The sequence below is a fragment of the Rhinopithecus roxellana genome, chromosome 10 (genome assembly GCF_007565055.1).
Source record: "Rhinopithecus roxellana isolate Shanxi Qingling chromosome 10, ASM756505v1, whole genome shotgun sequence".
In the NCBI taxonomy this organism is placed as follows: domain Eukaryota; kingdom Metazoa; phylum Chordata; class Mammalia; order Primates; family Cercopithecidae; genus Rhinopithecus; species Rhinopithecus roxellana.
This window is the reverse complement of record NC_044558.1, coordinates 92,025,285-92,036,845: the sequence shown is the minus strand read 5'-3', so window position 1 is coordinate 92,036,845 and position 11,561 is coordinate 92,025,285. Positions and strand designations below refer to the sequence as shown.

Below are 11,561 nucleotides of genomic sequence, written 5' to 3'. Positions count from 1 at the left end.
GTGCTTAGAACAGTGCTGAGTGCATAGAAAGGGTAGAGGAAGAACACTGGAATACATTCATCCCAGCCCCAGCACTTTAATCAGCCTAGCCTCTCTTTGTTTTACGTATTATGAATTGTTTAGGAAAATAGGTTCTCCTGCTTAAAACAGCACACACACACATACACACACCAGTTGCAAAACTTCTAGCACTGGGGTCTGAGCAAGGCTGTGGTTAGCAGACTAAGCTGGTGTACTCCTACTGTGTGACGTTGGATGAGTGTCTGGGTCCCAGTTTGCCTCTCTGGGTCCCAGTTTCACCATCTATAAAATGGGAATAATAATAGCATGGAGGGCTCTTGCGAGGAGTAACTTAGGTAAAGTCTATAAAACAGATAGCAGTGCCTGACATACTGTAAAGATTGCCCCCAAATAGTAGCTGTTGTTGTTATTAATTAGCTGTGAACATGACTTTGCATTGAATGGATTAGAGGGGGTATGTCCTTATTCAGGGACTAGAAGCAACTATGACCTCCCTCTTTCCCAACCCCTGCTGTCACTTTGGGGTCAGAGAGGGGCCTCAGAGGGTTCGTGAAACCTGAAATTATGCGCATGCACACCCCTTTTGCATCCACTAAAAACGGTTTTCTTCCCAGGCAAAGATCTTTCTCTTTCTTCAGATACTCAAAGTGGTCATTAACCCAAGAGAGTTAAGAACCCCTGAGCCTTAACACAGGTTCTCTGCTTCCTGCAAAGATCTGCTTTTCTACTAAGGAGAAGCCAGAGTTTGAATCTCTAAGCAGTGTTTTAAGGACTCTTCACGGCCCCAGAAATCCTTCCAGGGAACCTGGGGGGCTTTTCCCTTTCTCACCTTATATTTTTGTACAACTAGATTTTCTTCATATGCCTCAAGCCAAACAACAGGTTGCAAAAGAGGGTTTAAGAATCCAGGTGTTGCCGGGAGCGGTGACTCATGCCTGTAACCCCAACACTTTGGGAGGCCAAGACAGTTGGATCACTTCAGCTCAGGAGTTCAAGACCAGCCTGGGCAACACGGTGAGAATTTGTCTCTACTAAAAATGTGGTGGCATGTGCCTGTGGTCCCAGCTACTCAGAAAGCTGTAGTGGGAGGATCACTTGAGCCTGGGGGCGGAGGTTGCAGTGAGTGAGCTGAGATCAGGCCACTGCACTCCAAACTGGGTGACAGACAGAGTGAGATACTGTCTCAAAATAAAAAGAAAAAAAAAATAAAAAGAAAATAAAAGAAAAAAAGAAAGTAAAAGAATCCAGGTGTTTTCTGTTCAGCCAGACATTTGCAAAAATATAGAACAACGTCACTCTGCAACCTCCACCTCCTGGGTTCAAGCAATTCTCCTGTCTCAGCCTCCCAAGTAGCTGGGATTATAGGCGCCCACCACCATATCTGGCTAATTTTTTGTATTTTTAGTAGAGATGGGGTTTCACCATGTTGGCCAGTCTGGTCTAAAACTCCTAACCTCAGGTAATTTGCCTGTTTCAGCCTCCCAAAGTGCTAGGATTACAGCTGTGAGCCACTGTGCCTGGTCTTTCTCATTAAATTTTTATTTTTAGAACATGATTAGCTTTCTATAAAATATGTTAATGTTAATATATAATGACTTTATAATTATTATTTTTAAATAATTAAGCCTTTTAAATGTCTCAGTTTTAATTTCTAAAACAGTAAATACGGATACACATAGCTTACATAAATAAAAGCTCTTTGAGATCCTCAATATTTTATGAGTGTAAAAGTATCCTGAAACCCCAAAAGTCTGAGAACTTTTGTTCTTTGGAAACCTACCTGGTTGTGATAGAAGGAGCTGTGACACATCCAGCTCTAACCCAGGGCTTTGGCTATGGGGCATTCTGGGAGATGTGGTAGTCGAGGCAGGCTAGTGGTAGGAAAAAGGGGTGATTAAGGATCAGGCCAGCTGAACAGTAGCCAGAAACAGCCACCCTTAAGGGTCATAAAATCAGCAATGGATGTGTAATAATATGGAGAAAATAGTGTTTTGTCGAATTCCTCTCAGGAGAGTCTTGTATGAGGCTGTCACAGGGATAAGTAGTGAGGTCCCCAAGAGGCTTTCTCAAGTAACAGTGATGATTGCTAAACTGCCTTGTAAGGACTGTGTACCTCGTAACTAACAGCAAGGCCATTCATTTTCCTCTAACAGATGGCAAGAGGTTATGCAAGTTTGGGGCCAGGACGGAATTGCTGCAGTTCCTGGAGGAGAGGCTAAACTTTGCCACCAGAGGGCACTCTTTCTTGCCATCTCCCCTAGAAGCTCTCTGCTGCCCCTTAAAACAGTGCAGAGCAAATACCTTTACTGGCTTTTACTTGGAGGGACAGCAAGTTATTGGTTATGCTGGGCAGAAAATGTGGGCTGATTGTAAAGATGGAGCAAATGGAGAAGCAGGTGAAATCAGCAAAGAGGCAAATCAGGACTCCTGGGCAGGAAAGGGCTCCCTTACTCATCAAGAGTGAGTTTGTGGCTCACTCTGTAAGACTCAGGACCCAAGGTGAAAACATGAACTCTCCCGTTAGGAAATTATGCTTACTGAGAAACATCCTCAGGGGCCACAAGGAAGATGAAAATCCCAAATCTGCTGGGGAAGGAGGCTGGCAATAGGAAAGGAGGTTCCTTGGCCAACCATCATTTAATATGGAATGCTTTATCTTTTTTTTTTTTTTTTTTTTGATGTTAATGACTTTACTTTGAGACACGATGGAAAAATATTATAGGAACACATGGAAAAGACATGATCACCAAGTGAAAACAATCTAATCAGAAAGCTTTAATGTCTGTCAGCTAAGCTGAAGCTGAAATCCTGGGAGCATGACATGCTGCAGGGCCAAAAGGAATGGGTAATTAGTATTCCTCTCCTTCTTCCTCACCCTCTCCTTCAACAGAATCCACACCAACCTCCTCATAATCCTTCTCAAGGGCAGCCATGTCTTCACGGGCCTCAGAGAACTCGCCTTCCTCCATCCCCTCACCCACATACCAGTGAACAAAGGCACGCTTGGCATACATCAGGTCAAACTTGTGGTCCAGGCGAGCCCAGGCCTCAGCAATAGCTGTGGTGTTGCTCAGCATGCACACAGCTCTCTGAACCTTGGCCAGGTCTCCACCAGGCACCACAGTGGGAGGCTGGTAGTTGATGCCAACCTTGAAGCCAGTGGGGCACCAATCCACAAACTGGATGCTGCGCTTGGTCTTGATGGTGGCAATGGCAGCATTGACATCTTTGGGAACCACATCACCACAGTACAACAGGCAGCAAGCCATGTATTTACCATGGCGAGGGTCACATTTCACCATCTGGTTGGCTGGCTCAAAGCAAGCATTGGTGATCTCTGCTACAGAAAGCTGTTCATGATAGGCTTTCTCAGCAGAGATGACAGGGGCGTATGTGGCCAGAGGGAAGTGGATGCGGGGGTAGGGCACCAGGTTGGTCTGGAATTCTGTCAGGTCAACATTCAGGGCTCCATCAAATCTCAGGGAAGCAGTGATGGAGGACACAATCTGGCTAATAAGGCGGTTAAGGTTAGTGTAGGTTGGACGCTCAATATCAAGGTTTCTACGACAGATGTCATAGATGGCCTCATTGTCTACCATGAAGGCACAATCAGAGTGCTCCAGGGTGGTGTGGGTGGTGAGGATGGAGTTGTAGGGCTCAACTACAGCTGTGGAAACCTGGGGTGCTGGGTAAATGGAGAACTCCAGCTTGGACTTCTTGCCATAATCAACTGAGAGACGTTCCATGAGCAGGGAGGTGAACCCAGAACCAGTTCCCCCACCAAAGCTGTGGAAAACCAAGAAGCCCTGAAGACCGGGGCACTGGTCAGCCAGCTTGCGAATTCGGTCCAACACAAGGTCAATGATCTCCTTGCCAATGGTGTAGTGCCCTCGGGCATAGTTATTGGCAGCATCTTCCTTGCCTGTGATGAGCTGCTCAGGGTGGAAGAGCTGGCGGTAGGTGCCAGTGCGAACTTCATCAATGACCGTGGGTTCCAAGTCTACAAACACTGCCCGGGGCACATGCTTGCCAGCGCCCATCTCACTGAAGAAGGTGTTGAAGGAGTCATCTCCTCCCCCAATGGTCTTGTCACTCGGCATCTGGCCATCGGGCTGGATGCCATGTTCCAGGCAGTAGAGCTCCCAGCAGGCATTGCCAATCTGGACACCAGCCTGGCCAACGTGGATGGAGATGCACTCACGCATAGTGGCTAGGGATTAGGAGGCGAAGGCGGCAGGAGCAGACACCGGGTCCCGGTTACCGTCGGAATGCTTTATCTTTAAGAAATAGATTCAAAGAATTCAAACTCAAGGCTGACTCACATAGAACCTGGCTGTCTTTGCAGGTTGGAGGTGAATAATCAGGATATCTGTCTGCCTTGTTAAAGAGGCTAAAATTCTTCTCCTTCCCTTCTGTTCCTAGTTTTCCCTCAGCAAGTCATGCACTTTCTGCCCAACTGAGGAAATTTTGAATGCTCTTGAAAAGGTTCTATAATGCAGCTGTGAAGCCAGAGGTATTTCTTTCACAGATAAGCTCCAGGGCAGTTAACCACAAAAGGGGCAAGTCATGCCAGCCTCTGCCAGTGGGAAGGACAGAGGTTTTGGGATTGGGGGAGCTGTGGATGACTCCCAACTCTCAAATCTCACTTCTAGAACATCCCAGAACATTCCTGTTGTATGGTCTTGGTTCTGTCACTGAATCTCTGTCAGCCAGGGTTCTGGGAGGAATGAAATGGTAATTGAGGGAGGTTTAAAGGAACAAACATGTAGATGAGGTTAAGAGACATCAGAACGGGGAATGAAGCTACTTGGGACTGGCGGCAGTGAGGAGCCATTACACCTTGTCCCTATAAGGTAAGGTGAGGCAGAAGCTACTGGTGGTAACCAGGGAGCTCATGCTTTCTTAATAGGGTCAATTTCACCCCCCAAAAGGGGCAAAAATTGATTATTGGGAGGTGAAACAGATCTTACTCTGTTTGTAGGAAGCACAAATATACATACAGCACATAAACAGGAACACAGTATATCTGCAGTATTGTAATTTCATGGGGAGGATTAGTGATTAGAAAAAAGTCTAGAAAGTCTTCTTAGGGGGATGATCATTTTTTAAAAGGTTGGCTGAGTGCAGTGGCTCACACCTGTAATCCCAGCACTTTGGGAGTCTGAGGCAGGCAGATCGCTTGAGCCCAAGAGTTTGAGACCAGCCAGGAAACATAGGGAAACCCCCAACTCTGCAAAAAATAGAAAAATTAGCTGGGTGTGATGCCGCATGCCTGTGGTCCCAGCTACTCAGGAGGCTGAGGTGGGAGGATCACCTGAGCCCAGGAGGTCAAGGCTGCAGTGAGCTGTGATTGTACCACTATACTCCAGCCTGGGCAACAGAATGAGACTCTGTCTAAGAAAGAAAGAAAAAAAGAATGTGCGTGTGTGAGAGAGAAAAGTAAAGAAGGAAAGAAAGAAAGAGAGAGAAAGAAAGAAGAGAGAGAGAAAGAAGAAAGAAGAAAGAAAGAAAAGAAAAGAAAGGAAAGAAAAGAGAGAAAGAAAGAAAGAAGAAGGAAGGAAGGAAGGGAGAAAGAAGGAAAGAAAGAAAGAGAAAGAGAAAGAAAGAGGAAAGAGAGAGAGAAATAAGGAAAGAAAGAAATACAGAAAGAGAGAGAGAAAGAAAGAAAAGGAAAGAAAGAAAGGAAGGAAGGAAAGGAAGGAAGGAAAGAAGGCCAAGAAACACTGCTGCCCCTGCTGGAGAGAACTGCTGGTTAGGAGCTATGACCTCTGGCAGAGGACATGACCAACTCATGGTGCTCCCACAACAGGGCATCAGGGGCATTAATACCCCAACCTCTTTCTCCCCCTGCCCTCCCATCTTCTGTCAGTGCTTCCTATTGGCCAAACACAACCAGAAGCCTGAAAGGGGATCTGTGGATGCAGCCCACATGGGCTCTGCCACCAGGCACAGAGCAAGGTAGAGAATAGTAAAGGGTGGATCAAAGGCGGCAAACAGATGATGTCCAGATCTGAGCCTGGACATCTGAGTTAATTTCCACCACTTACAAGCTGAGCGACTTTGGGCAAGATCTATTAGGTTCCCTGGTTAGCTCCACTTCCCAGTTCTCTGTCAGAAACTATATCTCTCTCTCTATCGGAGAAATTGGGTTAGAGTTGGGTAGTTTGAAACAAACTATGGCAGTCTCGATATTTGGGAAGCTTGTGGTTTAACAGGGAGATAGACTCGCAGAAAGGACGACTACCCTGCAGAGAAGTAAATCAAGGGATGTACAAAGGTCACAAGAGGTGAGGAGGAGGCAGAGAAGAGGAAGCGGATCCCAGCTGGGCTGGGCCCTGAGAGATGGGTAGTGCCCTTCATACCACTGAGGCTGAGCTGCCTCTGAGCCTCCATTTGTGCTGTTCCATCCCAGAATGTTTCTCCTTCCTCTCTCTAACTGCTCAGGTTTGATCCATCAGAGGCTTTTCTTCCCTGATATGAGGTCTATGCCACCTTCTTTCTGGTGATTTCTTGGAGCTAAAGACAATCCTGTTGCTAAGTAATTTCTGCTGTCTTGCTTCCTCTAACAGACAGCAAACGCCTAGAGGGACAGAGGGCGGGGCTGCTCTTGAGATAGAAGGCCTGGGGCCAGGGCTAGTTTAGAAGCTCAGGGCTGGCCGGGCGCGGTAGCTCAAGCCTGTAATCCCAGCACTTTGGGAGGCCGAGACGGGCGGATCCTGAGGTCAGGAGATCGAGACCATCCTGGCTAATACGGTGAAACCCTATCTCTACTAAAAAATACAAAAAACTAGCCGGGCGACGAGGCGGGCGCCTGCAGTCCCAGCTACTCGGGAGGCTGAGACAGGAGAATGGCGTGAACCCGGGAGGCGGAGCTTGCAGTGAGCTGAGAGCCGGCCACTGCACTCCAGCCTGGGCAGCAGAGCAAGACTCCATCTCAAAAAAAAAAAAAAAAAAAAGAAGCTCAGGGCTCCGTAAGCAGTTGTGGATTGGCTCATTAGAGCAGCAGTTCTCAACCAAGGTTGAGATTTTGAACCTTGCCCTTCAAAATTATCCGGGAAACGAAAACATCACCAATGTCCCAGATGAATTATTCCAAAATCTCTAGGGATAGAATCAAGGCCTGGATGTTTTTCGTTTGTTTGTTTTTAAGACAGGGTCTCACTCTGTCACCCAGGCTGGAGTTCAGTGGCGTCATCATGGCTCACTGCAGCCTCGACCTCCTGGGTTCCAGCTATCCTCCCATCTCAGCCTCCTGAGTACTGGGACTACAGGAACAGGCCACCCATGCCCAGTTCATTTTTAAATTTTTTTGGAGAGACAGGGTTTTGCCATGTTGCCCAGGCTGGTCTTGAACTCCTGTCCTCAAGTGATCTGCCAGCCTCAGCCTCCCAAAGTGCTGGGATTATAGGTGTGAGTCACCACACCAGGCCAGGCATGAGTGTTTTTCAAAAACTCCCTAGGTGATCTGGATATTTATCTAGGTCTGGTCTGAATCATGTGATTTGCTTTATAACTACTATCTACATGTGTACATTTCTACCCTTCCTACGTTTTTTAAACTGAGGTATAAATTGATGAATTTTGACCTATGTATACACTGTATACCTATCACCCAGATTAAAATATAGAACGTTTCTCTTCCCCAAAGGCCATTGCTATCTTGTTACCACCTTCAGTTTTGCACATTCTTGAACTTCAGGCCAGTGCTGCTGTGGAAGTCGGTGGTTCCTTTTTCACTGCTGAACTGTATTCTGTTGTGTGGATATACCACAATTTATTTATCCATCCTCTGTTGACAGACATTTGGGTTGTTTCCAATCTTTCGCTACTGCAAATAATGCTGCTATGGACATTTGTATATAGATCCTTTGTCTATATTCTTATTGTAATGACATTTTTTTCCTTTCTCCTTTCATGTTGCACTCCAAGTCCAATTTTCCTTTTTTTTTTTTTTCACATCTGCAACATATTTATTTTTCAAAGGAATGGATTTTGAGAGAAAATAACATGGGGCAGAGATATGGAATAGAAAATAAATACAAGGCCAGGTGCGGTGCTCACGCCTGTAATCCCAGCACTCTGGGAGCCCAAGTCAGGCAAATCACTTCAGGTCAGGAGTTTGAGACCAGCCTGGGAAACATGGGGGAACCCCGTCTCCACTAAAAATACAAAAATGAGTTGGGTATGATGGCGTGCGCCTGTAATCCCAGCTACTCAGGAGGCTGAGGTACGAGAATCACTTGAACCCAGGAGGCAGAGATTGCAGAGAGCCGAGATTGTGCCACTGCACACTCCACACTGGGTGACAGAGCAGAACTCTGTCTCAAAAAGAAAAGAAAAGAAATACAAATGTAGGTGGTTTTGCTAATTGTTTTATAACCATAACAAACTAGTTCAATGACTGCCTTGTGTAAAACACAATGAAGGTTCCAAGATCAATGCTAAAAATTTCAGTCTCTGATTTTTGGGACTTAGGGTGCAGTCCTTGATTTTGGATGGATCACTGGGTGTGTGGCACAGTCCATGCTTTTAACCAGATTTGAATAGAAGAGTGGCCACTTGGCTCAGGTGGAAGCAGATGAAGCATTTGGTTTCATGTGTCACATAACTCCTGAAGTTCCTCCCCACTATGCAAGTCACATGGGATTGGGCTTCTTGTCAAACTCCTTCTGGATATGGGCTGGAATGTCCTTCTGTGTATTCTATTTCTCTAGCGCCCGAGTAGTGCACTCCACCAAGTCCTATTGCATCTATTCCAAGATGTCAGCATTTTTTATCATAGCCTTTAGGTTGCACATGGTTACCTAGGGAGCAAGCAACCCTCCTACCTTGGCCTCCCAAAGTGCTGTGATTACAGGCATGAACCACCGTGCTCAGCCATGTCTGGAGTTTTCTAGGTGCAGAACAACCATGTCATGGTTGAAATGCCACTGGAAGCACATTCCCTAGAAGCAAATGTGGCATGTAGAATATTCTATATTATTTCTGGGACAGCTACCTTGACTTCCATCTTTTATGATAACCCTATGGTCTTAGATGATTCCAGCACATGGGGCAGTATGTGCAGAGTAGGTAGGTATTCAACAAATGTTTGTTGGTGTATTAGTCCATTATCACACTGCTAATAAAGACATACCTGAGACTGGGTAATTTACAAAGGAAAGAGGTTTAACTGACTCTCAGTTCAGTATGTCTCAGTTCAGCAAACTTCTAATCATGGCAGAAGGGGAAGCAAACACGTCCTCCTTCACATGGCAGTGGGGAGAAGAAGAATGAATGCCTAGTGAAGGGGGAAGTCCCTTATAAAACCATCAGATCTTGTGAGAACTAACTCAATATCATGAGAACAGATAGGGGAAATGGTCCCCATGATTTAATTATCTCCACCTGGTCCCTCCCACAACACATGGGGATTATGGGAACTAAAATTCAAGATTAAATTTGGGTGGGGACATAGCCAAACTATATCAGTTGGTTACAAGTCAATATGCCACACACTTAGGCAGAGAGCTGCATATTGAGCATTTACACTGTACAGTGGATGCCTTCTCCTTGAGCATGATGGTTTCTCTTGGTCCAACTGGACCTTAACACTTGTTGGCATTAGATTAAGTGGACAGGATGGGGACTGCCCTGATGCCAGATTCTTGGAACCAAGACTCACAGTTTCATCTCATCCCATGTCATTTGTGCTCTCAGCCTTCCATGATTTTGAGACCTTAACTCTGTGCTATCTAGAACTTGTGGCCATCCGTATGATTTATATTTCATTGCAGACTTTTACTTTACAAGGATTTACATGGGTCTTGAGGGAACACAAAAAGCAAATAACTGTTCTTTTTTTTGGTTTGTTTTCTAACATTGTATAATGAACCTGCACATCCCATAACTTTTCTTTCCTATTCCACAAAAAGTTTATTGTCACAATATGCCTCAAATCCTGGAAGCCCAGGGGATAGCAGAGCTCACGTGGAAAGATGTTCTACTTTCCACTGTTGTTCATTTTCCATCATCTTCAGCCCTTCCCCATTCAGGCTCAACGTCTGATTGGCTAGAACTCTGTCTTGGACACCCCCTAGCTGCCATCAGGGCTGAGAAATCAAGTGGAAGGCAGCACTGGTGAAGGGGATTGGAAGCAGTCTTTCTCCAATGGTGCTATCAGTCCACCAAACTTGCTTTTGGGTGAAATAAGGGTCACATATAAAATAAGGATTCATGTCTATCTTGATTCATTTCATCTTAGCCCTTCCCCCAAAATATGGAACTTGAAGTAGAGATATTTAAGTAAGCAATAGATTGATTTTACCATCAGAGATGGCTCTTTCAAGCATGGTGTCCATCTTAGAGTCCTAAGGCTGCTGCTTTTGAATTCAGACTCACTCATATTGTTATTCCGCCATCCATAGCCCCAAACCCTTACACCACGGATCAACTCAAGAATGCATTTGAGAGCAAGTAACAGAAAAGCCTACTATGGCTTAAACAGATGGGAGCCGTTCTTCTTATATAATGAAGAGTCTGGAGGGAGGTGACTGGTGTGGATTAAATAGCTTGTTTGTCTTTGTGATTCTTTTTTTTGTTGTTGTTGTTGTTTGAGACAGAGTCTTGCTCTGTTGCCCAGGCTGGAGTGCAGTGGCACGATCTTTGCTCACTGCAACCTCTGCCTCTCAGGTTCAAGCGATTCTCAAGTCTCAGCTTCCAGAGTAGCTGGGACTACAGATGTGCACCACCACGCCCAGCTAATTTTTGTATGTTTAGTAGAGATGAGGCTTCACCATGGTGGACAAGCTGGTCTCAAACTCCTGACCTCAAGTGATCCACCCATCTTGGCCTCCCAAAGTGCTGGGATTGCAGGCATAACCCACCTTGCCCAGCTTCTGTCTTTATGATTCTATTGGCCTTTGCCTCAAGTTTGGGAAGTAGCTGTCATGGCTCCAGATATCACATCTGCCTCTGTTAAAGAAAGACAGAAAGAAGGCAGGAAAGGAGAGGGCCTATGGTTTCACTATCATTTTAATTAGGAAAACAAAAACTTTTCTGGAAAGCTCCTAGCAGATTTCTGGGTGTTGTTGTTGTTGTTGTTGTTGTTGTTGTTGGAGTCTTGCTCTGCTACCTAAGCTGGAATGCAGTGGCACGATCTCAGCTCACTGAAACCTCTGCCTCCCGAGTTCAGACGATTCTCCTGCTTCAGTCTCCAGAGTAGCTGAGATCACAGGCACCTGCCACTACTCCTGGGTAATTTTTTGTATGAGGTTTCGCCATGTTGGCAGGCTGGTCTTGAACTCCTGACCAGTGATCCACCCACCCTGGCCTCCCAAAGTGCTGGGATCACAGGCACTAGCAACTGCGCCCAGCCAGATTTCTGTTTATGTCTGATTGGCTAGAACTCTGTCTTGGACACCCCCTAGCTGCCATCAGGGCTGAGAAACCAAGTGGAAGGCAGCACTGGTGAAGGGGATTGTAAATAACCAGTTATCCCACAGTGTCTGCTGCGTCCTGTTTTCACCCCATCTCCTGCACCTCCCTGTTGTGTCATTTAA

At 45.9% G+C, this 11,561-nt stretch overlaps 1 protein-coding gene and 1 pseudogene across 1 annotated transcript; both read right to left on the bottom strand.

Annotated features, from left to right (window-relative positions):
* Positions 1-2,678: 2,678 nt before the first annotated feature.
* On the bottom strand, positions 2,679-4,288 carry LOC104666661 (tubulin alpha-1B chain-like). The gene has a single exon (XM_030938818.1). It carries the CDS (start codon positions 4,224-4,226, stop codon positions 2,871-2,873), a length of 1,356 nt encoding a protein of 451 aa, XP_030794678.1. The 5' UTR covers positions 4,227-4,288; the 3' UTR covers positions 2,679-2,870.
* Positions 4,289-8,550: 4,262 nt separating this feature from the next.
* On the bottom strand, positions 8,551-8,819 carry LOC115899938 (annotated as a pseudogene).
* Positions 8,820-11,561: the final 2,742 nt, after the last annotated feature.

Excerpts from the sequence above, each read along its gene's own strand:
- LOC104666661 (XM_030938818.1), bottom strand. The coding sequence starts at position 4,226 with ATGCGTGAGTGCATCTCCATCCACGTTGGCCAGGCTGGTGTCCAGATT.